Source organism: Trichosurus vulpecula, chromosome 3 (assembly GCF_011100635.1).
Source record: "Trichosurus vulpecula isolate mTriVul1 chromosome 3, mTriVul1.pri, whole genome shotgun sequence".
Lineage (NCBI taxonomy): Eukaryota > Metazoa > Chordata > Mammalia > Diprotodontia > Phalangeridae > Trichosurus > Trichosurus vulpecula.
In genome coordinates, this window is record NC_050575.1 from 434,341,421 (window position 1) to 434,361,143 (window position 19,723).

The 19,723-nt window shown below is 50.8% G+C and overlaps 1 protein-coding gene across 15 annotated transcripts in view; it reads right to left on the bottom strand.

Moving 5' to 3' along the window:
- Nucleotides 1-19,723, bottom strand: part of DYSF (dysferlin) — a gene marked incomplete at its 3' end in the record, with an annotated part of 227,243 nt that overhangs the window by 145,017 nt on the left and 62,503 nt on the right. For 8 of the 15 annotated variants that reach the window (XM_036749059.1, XM_036749057.1, XM_036749053.1 and 5 more), the window contains 3 exon segments: nt 2,043-2,245; nt 6,001-6,115; nt 16,863-16,968. In XM_036749059.1, the coding sequence (XP_036604954.1) occupies nt 2,043-2,245; nt 6,001-6,115; nt 16,863-16,968 (424 nt within the window). 15 annotated transcript variants of the gene reach the window in all.

Consider the following 19,723-nt stretch of genomic DNA (forward strand, 5'->3'; position numbering starts at 1 on the left):
CGAGTTAGAGAAGAGGAGATCGCCATTTAGAGAATGGATGCAGGGGAGCGCAGAATGAAGGGCCATGTTGTTATTTATTGCAGCTTTTTAGTAGCATGGGGGATTCTCAGCTTCCCATAATGATCTGTCATCGGGTCCCTTAAAATAAGGCGCTTTGTAAGCACGTTAATTTGGTGAAAAACAACACGTAACTGTGAATGAGCAGATGGATGAATACGTAGATACACGGATTGGAGGAGGGGAGAATGAAGTTTAGATGTATGAACTGATGGAACGGCAGATAGATATGAATGGGCAGAGATAGAGAGAGAAAGAGAGATAGATATAGATGGGTGGGTAAAGATGGATGGATGAAAAGAGACAGAGATAGATCAATAGATAGATGTAGATAGATGGGTGAAAAGAGAGAAATGGATGGATAGATGATAATGGAGAGATAAAAAGAGGACAGATAGATTCAGATAGATAGATTAAGAGATGGACAGAAGTATGAAGGAAATAGATAAATAGACATCGGATCATGGACCTCATGCTTAGAGCTGGAAGAGAATTTAGATGACATCTTGTCCACTCCCTTGGTTCTGCCGATGAGAAAACAGGCTGGAAAAGCCAGTGGTCTATCCGCTGCATCCCTCAGCTGCCTGCATATACCTCATTTAATTTGATCCTGACGCTGGTGCCCTTTCTACTATCTATCATCTGCTATTTGTCCATCTCTCTTTATATCTGTTTGTCAGCCTGTCCATTTGTCTCGCTATCTTCCTACCCAGTCAGTCACCTATTTTTCTATCTATCTATCCGCGTATCCTTCATCCATCCATCCATCTATCCATCCTGTCTATCTATTTATCTATCTTCCATAGAATGAAAATACCAAGCTTTAGATGGATAGACAAATAATGATAGACATGGAAGGATGGATGGATGGAAACAGTATTCTCACCAGGCAGTCATCCAGCCTCAATTGCAGCCCTCTAGCGATGGGGAGCTCACTACCTCCTGAGGCACCCAGATCCACATTTGGGCATCTTTACTTCTCTCTGACCATGTATGGGTCATTCCCCAAGTCTAGAATTCTCTCCCCCCTCACATCTACCTCTTAGAGCCCCTCAATCCCCTCAAGACTGAGCCCAACAGCCGCCTCCCAGAGGATGCCTTTCTGATGACTCCCTTGCTAAAATTCACCCCACTGACTTTGTCCATATTTTATACATATTTGCTTCTTGCTCTTTTAGAACAGGGACTGCTTTCATTTTTGCCTTTTCATGCCCAGTGCCCACTAGAGAGCCTGGCGCATAATAGGACATAATAATAAATGCTAGTTGATTTAAATTGAATTGAATGGATTTGGAGTCAGAGGGTCCGGGTTCATATCCCGGCTCTGGCCCCTGTGAGTAAGTCACATAACCTCTGTGGACGCCTCAGGTTCCTCATCTCTAAGATGAAGGGGCTGGTCTCAGTAACCTCTGAGGTTCCTCCCAGCTCTAGCAATCTGCCACTTAACCTGAGACTCAGTTTCCTCGTCTGTTAAATGGGATGATAATCCCGCCTCCTTCCCCGGGGCTGCTCGGAGGATCCGGTGAGCTAGCATAAGAAAACGGCTTTGCAGACCTAACTTAAAGCCCCAGCTAAACGTTGGCTATCGGCTATCGGGATGGAAAGATAAGCCTCAGACGGAATCTTCTGGCAGAGACCCAGCAGGACGATCACAGCGCTCGGTCACTCCATCCTCCATACAGCACTTTGGATCCCATCCCAGAGCCTGAGTTACTGACTGGCCAAAATCCTCCATTATTAAGAGCTAAGTGAGGGCCTACAGCATTGACCAAAACATAGCATTTTAATGCGGTTTTCCGGTATGCCACATGTTGTAATATGTATATCTAACTTTTACAATTTAATGAAGCCCTTCCCTTGTCTCAGGGATGCCTCATGGTGCATACTGAGGGCATAAGCAGCTGCTGATTGGCCACGAGAAAAACAGAAAGCTTTGAAGAGGAAAGACAGACAGACAGACCCCCACCCCCACCCCCAGCCGTCACCTGGAAGTCCTGAGGTTTGTCTGATAATAGCTTTTTGGCCGAGCCTCTTTTCCTCTTGACCCCCGGATGGTGCGGCGGTGGGTGGAGGGGCTTCTTCGGGGCTGCTGGTCCCCCGGGCCCAGGGGGAGCACTCTTGTCCTGAGATGGCTCTGTCTCATCTCCAGTGAGACCCTGGTCTTCCATGTCCTCCTCTCCCCCTGTGTCTGCCCAGCCACCAACAGGGAGAGAGGGAAACTGTGAGAAGCGGTCAGCCGTGGCCCCCCCATCACCTCCTGGGCAGCTCCGGGAGTCCTTGAATACCAAGAGCCCCCGGGCGCCTCACCTCCTGCCACCCCATGACCCGTACAAATTAAATGATTCGAGAGAGTGATGAAGAGAACAGCAGCTGCCTTCAGCTGGAACTTCAGAGACGTCAGTTAAGTTAGCGGACAGTCGGAAGAGTCAGATGGCCCGAACCCACCCTGAGTGGCCCAATGAAGGTGAGTGAGGAGTTACGTGGGGAAAAGAAGGTGGTGGAAGGAGGGGCAGGACCCCAGCTCCTCTCTCACCCACGGGGGCTGGCCACTTCCTCCCTGAGTATCTGGTGTCCACGGTGCTTTCGCTCAGCAGGGACCATGTCTCCTCATGGCTCTGTCCCATACCTGGCACAAGGCAGGGCACAGACCCCGGAGAGCAGCTGAAGGCCACGGATGGCAGAGCCAGCCCTCCCTCTCTTCTCCTTTACCCACCCCCTCACCCGCCACTTCTCTCCTGTCCTCCTTCTGAATCTGGCCAGCTGGCTGCCTCCTCCAGGAAGCTTCCCTGATTAGTTCCTCTGGGCTTGTTTCTTCATGCATCAGCTAATAAATGCGGATTCCTCCATAAAACTCAGAGAAGTCCCTTGGGTTCAACTGGTATCATTCCACCCCAACCAGAAAAATCAACTTCTCCTCCCCTCCCCCTGCCTTTTGAGACCCAGCTCAAATCCCCCACCTTCCATGGAGTCTTCTCTGAAGTGCTCACTCTGGTATTCAGACCCCTCACACGAGGCACAAATCTACATTTGCAACTTTATCTCACACTGCTCTCCTACACCAACCAAACTAAATGACTCTTTAATCTCTGTCCCATGACTTTACCATGATTTCCAACCTCCATACCTTTGCTTAGGCTATCCCCACCACCCCCCCAGCCTAGAATGCCTTCCCCTCCCACCTTCACTTAGTGAAGTGGGCCTTTCCAGTCTTCTTACACTTTACACCCTCCCTCTCCCTCCCTCTTGCAAATGATGCAATCTAAGGACACTGGCCTCCTTGTTGTACCTTGCATTTCACTGGCTGTCCCCTATATCTGGAATTCTCTCCCTCTTTATCTCTGTCTCCTACCTTCCCTGGCTTCCTTTGAGTCCAGGGGAAAAAAAAAATCTTCCTTCCAGAGGAAGGCTTTTTTAACCCCCTTAATTCTAGTGCCTTCCCTCAGCCAACTTTCTCCAGTTCATCCTCATTGATTGGTGGCGGAATGCTGTCTTCCCCCATTAGACAGTAAGCCCCCTGAGGGCAAAACCTGTCTTTGTGTCTCCAGCCCTCAGCAGAGCCCTTAATTAGTGCTTGGTTAAGACTGACTGCCTGAGGCCAAGCTCAAAGAGCGTCTCCTCCAGGAAGCCTTCAGGGATCCCCCTCCCAAACTGAGCCCTCGGATAGCCCCGGCCTGTACTTGTCATCTGTGTAGCAATATTCCAGTTCTTATGAAAGGCAGAGTGGCAGCATGAAAAGGGGGCTCTACTCAGGGCCAGGAAGACTCGGGTTTGGATTCCAGCCCAGACACACGCCTACTGTGTGACCCGGGCAACTCACTTAACTAACCCCTCTGGGCATCAGCCAGCTCTCTAAGGTTAGAAGCTGCAAAGGAGGTACTAGCTGGCATTGGAGGAGGGAGTTTTCTCATCTGGGAGTTCCCTTTAATCAAGAAAGCACAGACCCAGTCCCTCTTCCTGTCCTACGTGGGGATTCTGCCATAGGGGTCCTGGAGGCTCGGTTTATGACTCATATGCCTGTGTAACACACACACACACACACACACACGTCACTTGGATGTGCAATCATCATGAGAAGCTTCATAAAAGTTGGTTAAAATTTAAATGCAAGGAACAACCATAAAACGTTGTCATTCAGCCATGTCCGACTCTCCGTGACCCCATTGGGGGTTTTCTGGGCAAAGATCCTGGAGTAGTTTGCCATTTCCTTCTCCAGCTCATTTTACAGAGGAGGAAACGGAGGCAAACAGGGTTCGGTGACTTGCTCAGGGTCGCCCAGTCAAGTAAATGTCTGAGGCTAGATTTGAACTCAGGTCTTCCCGACTCTGGGCCCAGAGTTCTAGCCACAAGGCCACCAGCTGTAGTGGAATCAGAAAGATCTGTACTGGAATTCTGCCTCTGGCCTATTAGCTGTGTGACCCTGAGTAACTTAGCTTCTCTGCCTCTGTTTCCTCATCTACAGCATGGGGACAGTAGTTGCCCCGACCTCCCAGGGCTGCCGTGAGGACCTTCTGCAAGCTTCGAAGGGCCAGGTGCAGAGGAGGCGTCTTAGAGCTTGGCTCGGCCCATCTTGGCGCCTCAGGCACTGGCTGCAGACCTGACTCTCTGGGTTGGAGACCTGGTGTGGCCTTCAGCAGGGTCACATCGGTCTGGACTCGGCTTTCTCAGGAGTCCAGCTGGTGAGAGCGAGGACCCGCCCGGCTTCCTGCATCTGAGCGCAGTGAATGAAGCTGTGGGCTCCTTCTGGGTTCTTAACAGGGGACGCCTTCGTGGGGGCGAGGCTAACAGTGACCTAGGCTGAGTTACTGCTGGGGCTTGGTCTGGCTTATTCTCCGTCCAGAGCCCTGGTTTCATTGTCCGGGGAGCTTCTGGTATGGAAACTTCCTCCACTGGCCCAGATTGGTGCTTTGTCTGGAATTCTCTGCCTTAGCTGTCTGAGGGCTGAAGCCTGGATGAGTCAGAGACAGGGCTTGAACTCAGGACTTCCTGTCTGTCTACGCTCCAGCCTCTCCAAATATCAGCTTTGTAATATAAAATCACGGGAGCTTCGTGGATCATCTATTCCAGCTCCCTCCCCAACTTCCCTAACAAGTGGGCATCCAGCCTCTGCTTGAGTAATTCCAGTCACAGGGAGCTCACTATCTCACATGAACCTGGCAACAGCACATTTTAAGGATCAGCCCATTTCACAGTTCCTAAGAAGCCCAGTAATTTGCCCAGGACCACCTGGCAAGAAAGTAACAAGAGATGGGATCTGGACCCAGGTCCTCCTGGCACCACGTCCAGCTTTCCATCCATGGGACCACCCTGGGCTCAAAATGAACAAACATTATCAAACAAGATAACGATTGGGCAGATGTTTTGCAAACCTTGAGGCATTACAGGATCATGAAGTGATGATACTTAGCCTGGGTGACACCTGTGTGGCCAGGCAGGTAACAGATGCTTGCTAGCTGACCCACTGAATGATTTACAACGGGCTGGTAGCTTAGGAGAGAGGCAGTCTGGCCTAACTGTTAGAGCTGGGCTTGGAGTTGGGAAGCCCTGGTTCAAATCCTTCCTCCAACCCTATAGGCTAGGACATCTGAGGCCAGTCGATGAACTATCAGGTTCCCCTCTCTAAGACGATAAATGATGCCCCTCTGCCAATCTGCCCATCAGTGGAAGGAATTTTCATCCTACGAGTTTCCCCCAATCTAATGAAATGAACAATAATTAATCGGTGTTCTCAACCACCACCTCAACCCCAGAGCCATTCCGTTGTGGGGTCATTTTTCATAGGTTTCATAGGCTTTTCATGGGTTTCCAGGTGTTTTCTCCACCAGGGGCTGTGACTGGTCTCATTTTGTCCCTGCCTGGGAGTCATCAGCGGGAACCCCTCAGGACACCTGGGAAGCCTGGGGTATCACTAGATTGACTAAGCAGGTGCACGAGAGAGGTCCTTACCAGCCCCCGCATCCATCTCAGTCAGGGAAGGAGAGGTGTCCAGCGCTGCAGGGGGAGGGAACAGGGGCGCAGCACCAGGAGGAGGGGTGTAGGATGCCTGCAGCACCAGAGATGCCTAAAAGAGAGCACAGGGTGCTGGGGTTACTCCGGCCGCCCAGGAGCCCAGCCCCCACCCTGACGTTGCCAGAAGCACCACCCCCCCCCCCCACCCTCCCAGCCCGAGATAGAGGCTGTGATGAGGTCTGAGGGAACAGTGAGGGTAGGGAGGCAGGAAGCGTCCCTCCACTGGCCATCCCCACAGGGCACTGCCCCAGCCCCGCCCCTCAGCTCAGAAACAGGAGGGAATTGTGGGATTACAGGTCAAGTGGTGGGAGGGACCTCAGAAACCATCTAGTCCAACCCCATCACTTTACAGATGAGGAAACAGAGACCAGAGGCTAAGTGACCTGCCCAAGGTCATGAAGTTAAGTGTCAAAAGCAGAATTTGAACCCAGGTCCTCAAAACCAATGCCACAGTACTATGGTGCCCCCTCACGACTCTGTTTCTCTTCCTAGCCTGGGCCTCCTTTCACTTCCTGTCATTATTCTTTGAGGGGGAAAGTAGGATAGGGTAGGATTCAGTCTTCCAGTCCCAAGGGCTGAGCCCAGAGCTCTGCACACACTGAGAGCTTAATAAATGAGTGTTGAAACCAGTTCAATTCAAATGAAAGAAACCGATTTGAATCCACTGATAGCTCATATTAATATGATGTTTTAAGATTTGTAGAGCTCCTTAGAGACATTAGGATGTTTGATTCTCACAACAACCTCATCAACAAGCATTCATTAAACACCCACTGTATGCCAGCCATCAGATACCAAAGTTACAATAAGCATTGATTAAGCACCTTCTATGTGCTAAGCATTGTGCCAGGTGGTGTGTCCGGTATACAGGCTGTCATTTTTTTCAGAGAGCCAGTTGTTAGACATTTACCAGCATACCCACTGAACACAAAAATAAATGCAATCAAATCTGAGGAAAGAGAACAATAAGACCAAGGGGGACCTGGCCAGGCTTCCTGTAGGAGGTGGTGCAGTCTTGAATTAGGAAAAGGATTAGAAGAGGAAGAGGAAAGAGGGAGGGCTTTCCAGGCACAGAGGACCAAAGAATCACGAGTGGGGCTGGCTGCCATGGCCTGAGAGTGCATGAAGGCCAGTGAAGTGAATTAAGCCTGGGACAGAATGCAAACGGGGTGGGGCAAAGGAGGAGGAAGAGAAACTTTCTCTTGTAAGGTCGGGGGTGCCAGACCCTGCCTCAGGTGACCAGCACAAGGCCCATGCAACTGACCGAAAGTGCATAAACAAGTGGCATTGCCCTTCTCTCCCTCCTCGATTAGGTGAGAAGGGGACGGCTGTTTTTATTTGCGCCTTTTGGGATCATATCCCATTCACTTTTCCATCATGGTTTCCCAAAAGTCTAGCTTCACACTGCTCCAAGACTTTGGGGACACCCTGTATATCTCCTCCCCCATTTCCTTCCTCATCCAGCCATACTTTGTAAGGAAGATTTAAAAAGAGGGAAGCAGGTAAGCCATTCAGCCAGCCAACCCACCCACCACGTTGGAACGTTTTTTTATTTTAAAGCTTATTTCATGGAATCATGAAATACTAGAGCTGGAGCCGGCCCAGGGTTCTAGACTGTCCTTTCTCCCTGGACCCTGCAGGCAACCTGGTGAAGCCCATGGGCCCTTTTTCAGAAGAAAGTTTTTAAATTTGTAAAATGAAATACACAGGATTACAAAGGAAAGCAAGTATGTTGAGTACAGCTGGTTTAGAATGGAGGCTCCCTGCAGGCAGGCATGTATTTGTATCCCAAGCAGGCACACAGTCATCATGTAGTAAATGTTTATTGACCACCAGCCCACTGCCAGTTATGAAAAGCTTTGTTTTTAAAAAGCTCACAGGCCCCAGCTTAGGAACGCCCAATATTCTAGTCCAATCCTTCCTTTTTTACAGGAGACATGCCCAAGGTCACAGAGCTGTCTCAGCATCACAGACTTCCAAAGTGGGCAGGCACCTCATAGACCATCTCATCCGTCCTTCTAGCCCTGCCCAAGGTCTGGGTGGCCTGGGGAAAGTCACAGCTCCCCTCAGAGCCTCATCTGAAAAACAAACCAAATAATCCCGGAGGCCTCTCCTACCTGTAAATCCTAGGATCGACTGAAACCCTGTAAGTCTGGGAAGTAGGAAACTGTGGAAGGGAATGCGAGGAGGTGAGCGAGAGGTTCATTTGCTGCTACTACCCAAAGCACCGCTAGATGTCGCCCGCTGACCATCCAGCCAGGCACCCAACCCCAAGCTCAATCATTTTCATGAGAAAGACAATTATCAGTGAAATGATGCTGACTCCACAGGGAAGCAGATGGGGAGGAAATGGGCCAGAGAGAGGTACGAGACACCGGAGATCTCCCCGAAAATGAAGAGGAGGAATGATCACAAGAGGCGGTATGGGATAGTGGGAAAAGCCTGTCTAGAACCAGAGCCCCGAGTTCTACAATCAGTCAATAAGCATTTATTAAACTCTTATTGTGTACTAGGCACTGTTGGGCTCTCCACCTGTGTGGCTTGGGGCAGCTCTCTCTTCCTCTCCCGGCCTCAGTTTCCTCACCTGTAAAATAAAGGGGTTGGTTTGGATGACCTCTGATGTCCCCTCCAGCCCTAGCTTTGGGACACCCAGATCCCATGCACAATGTACATTCCAGGTGCTCAAACCTCTACCCCAGTCCTCCAAAGCCTGGTCATGGCACGGAGGAGAAGCTGGGTGTCAAAGGTAGCGTGGTGGGGGGTAGAGGGGGTGAATCTCAGTTTCCTTGTCTGTGTAAGGATGGAGCTGACTAACATTCATTCATCCAAGACACCCCACTGCCCTTAAAATAAATGATAAAATGCCGAGTTGGTCAGAGGCTTCGGCCTAAGTGTGAAAAGTCCTTCCCACAAGAGTGATGTTACACAAGAATTGTGTCTCTATAAGCCAAAGAAACCTGGTGGTGCCCCAGGGGTTGTGTATAAATCCTCAAGCTTGTTAAAGCTAAAAGAATTCCAGAAACGGGAACAAGCGTGACTTTCTTGCCCACCTCTTGGGGGAAGGAGAAGACTCAGCTTTGGTCCTGGCTGGGTCCCTCACTGCAGCTTTAGTGGAGGACTTTTCACATGACAAAAGAGCCAGAGAACATCGCACTTCCCATCATCCTGTGGGTGTCCTATAGCGGTATCCCCAGATCATCCGACAGCAGGCGCCAAGGGCAGGCCAAATGAAATCATTCATAACGTTTAAGGAGGATTTGCTGAACACCCCATGCATCTGAGGAGTTACTCTGGTCACATGTGCTCGCTCTCCCCCAGACTCTGCATGTGCTCATGGGGGAAAGGGCCGCAGACCTTCGGGGATGGGGTGCTTTCTACCAATCATTCTCACTGTACCCCCTTTCTAAGAGCTCCTAAAGGCCGGCTGACTAGACGACTAATCATCTCTAGGGAGAAGCAGACCAGTGCAGGCTCAAGCCAGGACGTTAGCATCACCCTGACAGCCTGGGTGTCGCCTGGGGAGGGGGAGATGTAGAGAAGTTCTAGGGACCTGACTCATCAGTGGGAGCAGAAATCGAAAACAAGGATCCTAAGAGCTTACATGAGCTACATCTGTAGAACGGGCATGATGACAGCACCTGCTTCAATGGGACACCACCATGAAGCATTTTGCAAATCTCAAAGCACTCTACGAAAGTCCATTGTTTTATTGTCCCTCCCAAAGGTTATGCCAGCAGAGGGCCAACTCTGCAGGGTCCTACCAAGGTACAGCTGCGGAAAGGTCACTGGATTGGGAGTCAAGTAACCCCAGCCTCTCGGGGCTTCAGTGTCCAATCTGTAAAATGGGAGGAGGAGAGATCCTGAACAATCCTTCCAGATATAAATGTACAGTCCTATGACCGCAGAGGTGGATGCTGGGTCTATCAGCTTGGCTTAGTGAGGAAAGAAGGCCATCGCCTCATGGCTCATAAGGGACCTGGGAAGCCCACAGGTGAGGAAGGGGATGCCCAAAGGGGAAGTTGCTGGCCCGAGGTCACCCAGGTACAAGCAGCAGGGCTGGAAGTCTAACCTAAGTGCTCCCAAATCCACACCCTTTAGCCACCGAAGGAATCGCTGTTTTAATTGTAATAACCTGGAAGCCCTGGAGAAGCGCTGACCTGAGAAGTGGAAGATGCACTCACACATCTGAAACCACAGCTCTTTGGAATCAGCCAATCAATAAGCCCCAATCAAGGACCTACTGTGTGCCAAGCACTGTGCTGTGGGTGCCAAGGTGGAAATGAGACAGTCCCTGCCCTCCAGGAGCTTCTGCTCTAAAAGAAGGGGGACCAAACCTACGTATGGAAGCACAGACATAACACATATACAAAAGGTCACAAGGCCATTTAGGAAGGGAGAGCACGAGCGTCTGGAGGGCTCCAAACAAAGGCTTCGTGTAGAAGAAGGCAGCACTTGAGCTGAGTCTGGAGAGGGGGAAGGTAGTGGGCATTTATTAAGCACCTACTGTGTGCTGGGCACCGAGCAAAGAGCTTTACAAATATTATCACATTTGATCCTCAAACCACCCTGGGAACTAGGGGCTATTACTGTTTTAACTTTACAGATGAGGAAACTGAGGCAGAGAGAAATTGAGTAACTTGCTCAGGATCACACATCTAGTATGTGTCTGAGGCAGATTTGAACTCAGTTCTCCCTGACTCCAGGCGCAGCCCTCTATGCACTGTGGAGTCCCCTAGCTGTCTACGAGGCTAGTCTAAAAGGAAGCGAAGGGCTCTAAGAGGAGGAGGTGAGGAGGGAGTGCCTTCCAGGCACGGGGAACAGCTCCGGCAAAGGCACACACAGAGGGACCACAAGAAGGGCCCTTTGCCCAGATCACAGCGTGTGAAGGAGAAATAACGCACAAGGTGTCCCAAAATTCTTTTGGAGGCAATTGGGGTTAAGTGACAGCAATAAGCGTCTGAGGCCAGATTTAAACTCAGGTCCCCCTGACTCCAGGGCCAGTACTCTATGCCCTGGGCCGCCTGGCTGCGCTCCAAAATTCTTAGTGCAGTTTTAGGGTCTAGCACTTGGAGCGACACTAAGATTTTTTGCGGTGCCCTGTAGAATGTGTTGGTTGGGCACTGGTTAGGATGGGCTTTAAAAGCCAAACAGAAGAATTTACATTTGATGCTGGAGGCAAGAGAACAGAGAAGTCCGTGAAGGTTACAGGAGGTATCAGATTCGCCTCCTCGGCTTCATCCCAACTAAGGAGGAAGAAGTCTTCCCCCGGACTGATGTGGCCCATTCCTTTGTTTGTACTTGTTAGCATCTTGTTTTGTGGTCATCCTAATTCTTTCATTCATAAATACTTATTCGTTCATTCCTTCTAAGCTTTTTCCTTTTTTCCCAGAGGACCTGGGCTCAAATCTGGCCTCTGAAATGTACTGTGTGACTCTGCGTAACCTGTCTATGCCTCAGTTCTGACCCCCTTTCTCCTCTCCAGACTCTCACACTTGGTGATCTCATCAGATCCCCTTAGGTTCAAATCCCCCTGCGGATGCCTCCTAGTTTCGTTACTTTGGACAAGTCACCTGTGGCCACTACCCTTCCCGAGGGGTGATCCCACTTCCCTATGACCATCAAGGGAGCCATAAAATGAAGGTGTGGGGTCTCTTCCAGTCCTGAATCTATGACCCACCCCACTGCCAATCACTCTATGGAGCCCCCCAAGGATCAGAGTGGGGGAGGGGGAAGGGACAGGAAGGCACAGCTCCCTCCCTAGCCTGCTGGCTTTTGACATAGATTCCCTGGTAAGGTCAAGGCGACTTCTGTTCCATCCCCCAAAACATATGCTTCTTGTATCATGAGCCACCAACTTCAAACTTCCCTTTTTGTCCCAGACTTTCTGGAACCCTCATTCCCTTCATTAAAAGGACACAAGGTTATGGTTAAAGTTTCCACTATGAAATTAAGGGAAGAAACAATAAATAAATAAGAGAATCGGGATCAGTGTGTGAGAAAGGGAGAAGCATGAGTTTGGGAATCTGAGTCTCTGAGCTGGCAGGAATCTCAGAAGCCACAACTTCGCCCAAGCCCCTCGGTAAGGGTGAACCCACTATGCAGCCCCCAAGGCAGCCCTTCCAGGCCGGGATCATTCTGATTGTTCAGTTTTCTCCCACATCAAGCTTACATAGGCTGTCGGATTTTTTGCCTTTTCAATGGGGAAGGGAGGGAGAGAATATGGAACTGAAAATTAAATTTAAAAAAAAAAGGATGACACAGAACATTTTCCTGAAGCTGGTAATTAGGTCTAATTTGATAACCAGCCCTGAATGTTTATGATGGAGGGGGTGATAAGGGTTTGCTGGGGTGGACAGAGACACTAGTGGAGGGAATGACTTGCCCCAAGAGACCCTAGTGAGAGTGTGGTCAGAGGGTAAGGTGGGTGGGGGGAGGCTGACAGAGTGTGAGTCAGTGCATTGGGATGTATGGGTCTAGCCTCACATGGGATTGAGGTGACTATGGAGGCAAAGAGAGAGAAAATGAAGGCAGTGCAGAGTCGAGCACAGTCCTGGCTATGAGAGGTAGGTCCTACCGCCCTCTCTTTGTGGGAATGGTGATCACTGAACCCCGGTAGAGGTCGGAGCCTCCAGGAGTCTCTCCAAGAAGAAGAGCCTGCCGAGGGATGGGGAGACGAGGTGGGGACGATGACCCAAAGGGTCAAAGTTGGGGTGTAAGTGGGTCTGTGACCCACTTCTCCTTCATCCCTACTACTGGTCGTGCAGCCTCAGCATCCCGCTCCACGCCTCACTGTATGTATCCCATGAGCTGCCAAATCCGGTTTCTGACGGCAACTGAAGAGTCTGACTCCTGTGCAATGGCCGAAGGGCAGCAAAAATAAGCAGTGCCAATTGGCCGTCGGATGGATTTGCCACACATGGGACCCTGGGGCTATTTCCTCAAGTATAAAGTCAGGGTTTGGATTAGTGACTTTCCTTTATCCCTAAATCTCACACTCCGTGATCTAGAGAGAGCACTGTCTTTGTGACCTTGGGTAAATGTATCTCTAAGCCTGCCTCCGCACCAGTAAAATGGGGTGTCGGAACCTGTGAGGCCCCTTCTGTCCCTTAAGGCCAAGGACCCCAGTGTCCTCCGTTCCTTCTGGTCTGCTGCTCCCCGTCCTGCTCTCTGCCAGCCCTGTTCTGGCCCCCAGCTCCCCGCGCTGGGACAGCCACCCAGACCTTCTCAAGGCATGTTCCCACCCAGGTGAGCCCAGTGTGGGCCTCCCTCTCCCCGAAGGCTGGCTGCGCACCACGTTCCGTTTGTGCCCCAAGCCCGTCGCACTTTCTTCCACTCCCTTTGCCCCAAAAGGGAAAACCCAAACCGAAAGCAGAAGAGGAAGAGGGGACTTCTGCCGGCGTGGGGAAGTGAGTGCTCAGAGACCCCCGGTTCTCCCCCCCACCTCAGTCCTGCCAATGTGCACAAAGGTCTTTCTTAGTTCACTGTCCCAGTATCCCTCCCTCCCCCCCACATCCAGAGGGAACACAGGGAAGCCAAGAAGGGCAAAGGGGAGGATTGGGGAGTCAGGAGAGCCGGATTCCAATCCTGCCATCTCATCTTTCTGGGCCACAGTTTCCTCCTCTGTGAAATGGGGGCATTGGACTAGGTAGCTTCTGAGATCCCTCCAAGCTCTAAATACGTGATGTTGGGGTCCCTCCTACCACTCCCCCTCCCATCTCCTGTCAGGACACCTGAAATTCCCCCATTAGCTCTTCGTTCCTCTGAAATCAACACTGCTCTCTCCAAGTCCATCTTTCCAGGGCAACTTCTCCGCAGAAAGAAAATATGCTCACAGAACCTTAGGAGTGAAGGCTGAAAGAGACCGTTATGTCAGAGACTCGGATGCAAGAAGTGACTTTCCTCAAGTCCCATACCGCCAGTATTTGAACCCAGGCCTCCTGACCCCTCTCATCTCCCAGGAAAATTTTCTCTCATACAGCATTTTTTAAAAATATATTCTAGAGAGGCAACTGGGTGGCTCAGTGGACAGAGCATCGGTCCTGGAGTCAGGAGGACCTAAGTTCAAATTTGGCCTCCGACACTTACTAGCTGTGTGACCCTGGGCAAGTCTCTTAACCCTGACTGCCCCCCCAAAAAATGGATTATAGATTCGAAGCTGGAAGAGACCTTAGGCCTTAGCAGGCCACATTCCCAGAGAAGTAAAGTGACTTGACCAAGGTCATCCAGGGGGTGAGTCCAGAGCTGGCACTTGAGCTGGGGTCCTCTGAGTCCCCAGAGCCAGGGCTCTGTCCACATGAACTACGCTGCCTTTGGGCACAGAGCTCTCCCTGAGTGACGAGTCTGTTCTAACTCGGGAGCCCATCAGCTGTTGCCTTTGGAAGGGGATGAGGGCAGAAGGCCAGGCATCTACCAAACTGGGGTACCCCTCCCACTGCCAGGGTATCATTAGCTCACTCAAACAGCAGTGTGCCAAAGGGGAAATTTCAGGGTGGAATTCTCCTATGGGATTGGACAGTTTGGGGAGGGGGCCGGCTGCAGAGCCCATGGGGAGGCCAATGGGAAGAAGGGAAGGGAAAACTGCCTCTTCCTACAGGGACAAGATACTCTGGCCTGCAGAAGAGTCCTTTGAATAGAATCCTTCCCCCTGGGTCAGGGGGAGTTGGGGAAAGGCCAGGTGACTCACAGCTCCCTAAATCAGGAGGAGGACCGGAGCGACCTGGATATGGAGGAAGGACAAAGCCAAGGCTGGAAGCCAGCCAGGAACAGAGCCTGCAGTACCCCATGGGATGATAAGAACAGCTCCAGGGGAACAAAATTAGGGAGCAGTGGCGTCCCTGGGGAAGATCTCCCTCCCTCCCAATTCATTCCACCACCACTCCCCGACTGCTAACGCCTCCCCACTGCCTTCTATGTATTCTGTATATATAACTCTAAGTGTCTGCTTCTTCTCCCTTGTAGACTGGAAGTTCCCTGAGGGCAGGGACCATGGCACTTGGTCTTTGTCTCCCCAGCTCCACCCCCTCAATGCCTGCCACATAGTTGTTTATCCTTTGCTCCCCAAGAGGACCATGACTTCAGGGAGGTGATGCCATGACATACAAGTGAACTGGATTTCAGGGAGGCTGTGCACATTTAGGGGTGCTTAATAAAGGTTTGTTGGCTGGCTGATTAATGGAATGGCCTAAGGACTAGAAAAGGAAGATGAAGATGAAGCAAGAGAAGCCCTGGCCTGACGACCCTGGGACCAAGTGAAACGATGTCTGTGAAGCGCTTTGCAAACCTCCAAACGCTGAAAATGGTGCCTAGTGTTAGTAGAGGCCTCTGAGCAAAGGGAGCAGGCCTCCCTCCAGACCTCTCTCAGACACACCCTGGCTGGGAGATCCTAATTCCTAACCCTTCACCTCTCAGTACCCTGGCCATCCATCTAAGACTAGAACCTGCAGGGCATCTGCCCACCTGCATCGCTGGAGGGACTTTCCTCACCAGGGAGTTCTCTATATGGGTGAAACCACAGGTCCAGACCCCCGCCCTTCCCCCAAAATTATCATTATCGTTGTCATAGAGAAGAAGCATAGCCTAGTGGCTGGAAAGCTTGGACGCTCGCTCGTGGAATGATCACCAGTGGGCTAGTGAGCTGTAAAAGGCACTGAGTGGCTCAGTGGATAGAACAGCGGATCTGGAGTGGGGAAGCCCCGAGTTCAAATCCAGTCTCAGACACTTCCTGGCTGTGTGCCCCTGGGCAGGTCACTTAACTGCTGTCTGCCTCAGTTTCTTCCTCTGTAGAACGGGGATGATGATAGCACCTACCTCTCAGTGTCATTGTGAGGATCAAATCCAACATTTGTAAAGCGCTTTGCAAACCTTAAAGCTCTACGTAAATGTTAATTATTATTATTGTATAAAGAGGAAGCCTGGAATAGTGGATAAAGAGCTGGTCTTGAAACCAGGACCAGTCTGTGGATAAACATGTCTCAAGTGCTAGTACGTACCATGCACTGTTCTATGGGCTGGGGGCAAAAAAAAAAAAGAAGAGGCAAAAGACAGTCCCTGCCCTTGAAGAGGCCGCAGTCTAATGGGGGAGCCAGAGGCCGCTCCTCGGAGACGTGGGTACGGCCCCACGCTGGAGGTGAGACCCTGGGCTAGTCCCTTCTCTGACAGGCTGACTGGCTTGGGCAGACCGAGGAGGCTTGCTCATTCTGCAGCTGCCTGAGCCAGTGAAATCAGGTGAGCCAGGCTTGGGCCTCGCTCTCTGTGTGACCTCGGGATCCACTGCGTAGCACTGGGCTTTGGCTTCCCTCTTCATCTGTAAACACAGGGCACCGTGCTCGGTTGCCAAGGTCCCTTCCAGGTGGGATGTTCCAGAGTCTAGAACCCCAGTGTCTCGTGGGCATCTAAGTCCACGTTACTCCTAGTCTCTCTTGCCCTGCCCTCTCTCTAAACAACGGTGCCTGGCAAGGAGAGACTTAGACCCTGCCGGATTCCCCGGGGGATCAGGGGAGGATTTGAACCTAGAAGAAGCTCTGGTGGCCATCTCGTCCCACACTTTACAGATGAGGAGACCAAGCCCTGGAAAAGGAAAATGACTGGGCCAAAGTCACACACATAGAAAGCTGCAGAGCCAGATTTTGAACCCAGGTCCTCTTGTTCCACATCCATCCCTGTCTCTGCTCCCTCAAGTTCACTCTTGTGACCGGCTTCAATGAGGTTCAAGGGTGATCACCGCTGAGGCTCGCCGTGAAGCCTCACTTCCAACATCCATAAATAAAAGGTATTCATATTGATAACAGTCAGGCACTTACACCCGTCGGCTGTTTCTTGGTGTCCAGAAGCGGCGCATTGAAGCTGGCAGCCAAACTTGGGGTGGTGAGGACATCCCGGAGTGGGACTCGAGCTTCCCCCAGGAACCTAAGAGGAGACAGAGAGATGAGAAAGGTGGAGGAGAGGGAAGGGACGCCCAGGAAGGAAGAGTTGGGCATAGGTAAACTGATAACCTATGCCACCCCTTCAGGAAGCTGCTGCTCTGCTCAGGATGCCCCCCATCTACCTTCACCACCCCCTAATCAGACGGAATGAAGGACCCAACAAAATGCCAACCCAGAACCCCCCCATCCACCTTCACTACCACCTAACCAGACGGAATGAAGGAGCCAACAAAATGTCAACCCAGAACCCCCCATCCACCTTCACTACCACATAACCAGATGGAATGAAGGACCCAACAAAATGCCAACCCAGAACCTCCCACCCACCTTCACCACCCCCTAATCAGGCGGAATGAAAGATCCAACAAAACGCCAACTCAGAACCTCCCATCCACCTTCACTACCCCCTAATCAGGTGGAATGAAAGACCCAACAAAACGCCAACCCAGAACCTCCCATCCACCTTCACCACTGCCTAATCAGGCGGAATGAAGGACCCAACAAAATGCCAACCCAGAACCTCCCGTCCACCTTCATCACCCCCTAACCAGACAGAATGAAAGACCCACTGAAATGCCAACCCAGGAAGTCATTCAATTAATGAGCATTTATTAAGTAAGAGCTTAGTATGAGCCAGGCCCTATGCTAGTCATTGACTAACCAACAAAACCATCCTGCCCTCAAGAAGCTTCCATTCTATGGTAGGAAACAACAGGTGCAGATAAGGAAGTACACTGTATAGGGACTGGTCCTGTGGTGAAGTATGAGGAGAACCAAGAGAGAATCTGGGAGAACCAAAAGCTTCCCAGGGCAGTGGACATGTCCCTCCCTACCCCAAGAATATACTTGGCTTCTTGACAGTCTGCCTAACAATGTCCCCCAGGCAGACACAGGGATGAATCAATTCATTAATGAGGAAATAAAAAAGAAACCCTGGGGGATTCATTCAGCCTGGGAAAAAGGATGTTGGGGAACAGAACACAAGAAACCACTACCGGAAAGGAAGACAAAGTGATTTCTCGTGTTTTCTTAGCTGGGTCCCAGCCAAGGAAAGCTGACTCTGTCCCCACCTGAGAGAGGAAGAGCCTGTGAGCCCCTAATCCTGGACACTGGCTGGCTAAACCCCAGTCCAGAGTGGAGTACAGACTGACCTCCAATCCCTGCCATAAGAGGACTCATCTGACCTCTGACTCTGGCTAGAGGAGTCCTTAACCCCAATCTGAGACTGACTACTAACCCAGGCCTAACCCTGGCCACTATAAGGTCACTAATCCCTAACAGGGCCTGACCCCTAGCCCTCAACATAGACACTGACCCACTCCACAACCAATCCCTCACCTTGGCCATAGACTGACCACTGACCCAACCAAGGACTTAGCCCTAAATCTAGCCACAGAATGGTTATTGACCCAACACAAGGTTGACCCCCTATGTTCCACTGCAGATCCAGTGAAGAATAACAAAGGCAGCGATGATTGGAGTGATGGAGACAAAAGAGGAGAGATATGGCGATTGATTGAAGGGTTATTTTGTTTGACTTAGATAAGAGAAGACTTAAGTCTGATAGGATGGCTATGTTCAAACATGTGGAGGAATATGATGGACAAGAGGGATCATACTGTCTTTGGAATTCCAGGGGGCATGCCTTGGACTCTGGAGGCAAGAGAGATTTCAGTTCAATATATGTAGGTCCTTTCCATAGTAATGAAAGTTTCCTCTAGTGTGACTGGTTCCAGAGCCTTTTCCCATGGCTGCCTCACTTGATCGATCCTCACCCTAAGAATGTAGGGCTTGTTTTGTTATCCCCTACACAAAAGAGGGAGCTGGAGCCCAAAGATGGAAGATGACGAGATTCCTGTTATCACCAAGAAGAGCAGAGCACCCACAAACGGGGGTTTGTGACTCGTGATCACCCTGAGTGAATGACGGAATCTCAGAATGGGCACCTCGCCCAAACAGAATCCTCTCCACAAAATACTTGCCTAATGGCATTGGCTTCCTGGCTATTCCTTGAACAAGACACTCCATCCTCAGACTCCAGGCATTCCTTCTATCTGTCTCCCCTGCTGGGAACACTCTCCTTCCTCAACTCTGCCTCCCAGTCCCCCTGACTTCCTTCAAGTCCCAGCTAAAATCTCAGCTTCCATCTCTAGATCTATGATCTCATGAGCTCGCAGCCCCCTAAGATCCCCAGATCTTTTTCAGGCAAATTTGTACCTATGAATGACATCTTTAAAATCTGTCTGGGGCTCCTGCCTTTCTTCCATTTAGTTCACCTAGCCAGACTCACCGTCTTCCATTCTCTCTGACCATGACAGGAAAATCCAAACCAACGATGCAGAAGGAATTTCCCAGGATCCTGCTTCCTAAGACAATCACACACATCTAGGCAGTGGCAGGGCTGGGATCTGAATCCAGATCTTCTGTCCCAAACCATCTTTCCACTGTGCCTCAATGCCTCTAACAAACAGAGCGGTCCAAAACACCAGAACAGAACCTGAAAGCTAAAAGGGATCTTAATAATAATGATGGCACTAGTCACAGCAACAGTAACGGCTCACATCGATGGAGCCATCAAAGGCTGGCCAAGTGTTGGACCAACATTATCCCATCTAGTCCTCACAACAACCCAGGGAGGCAAGCGGCATTATTGGTATCCCCATCTCACAGATGATAAAAGTGAGTCTTTGAGAAGCGAAGCGATCGACCATCTAGTCTAGTAGACTAGATCCACTCCT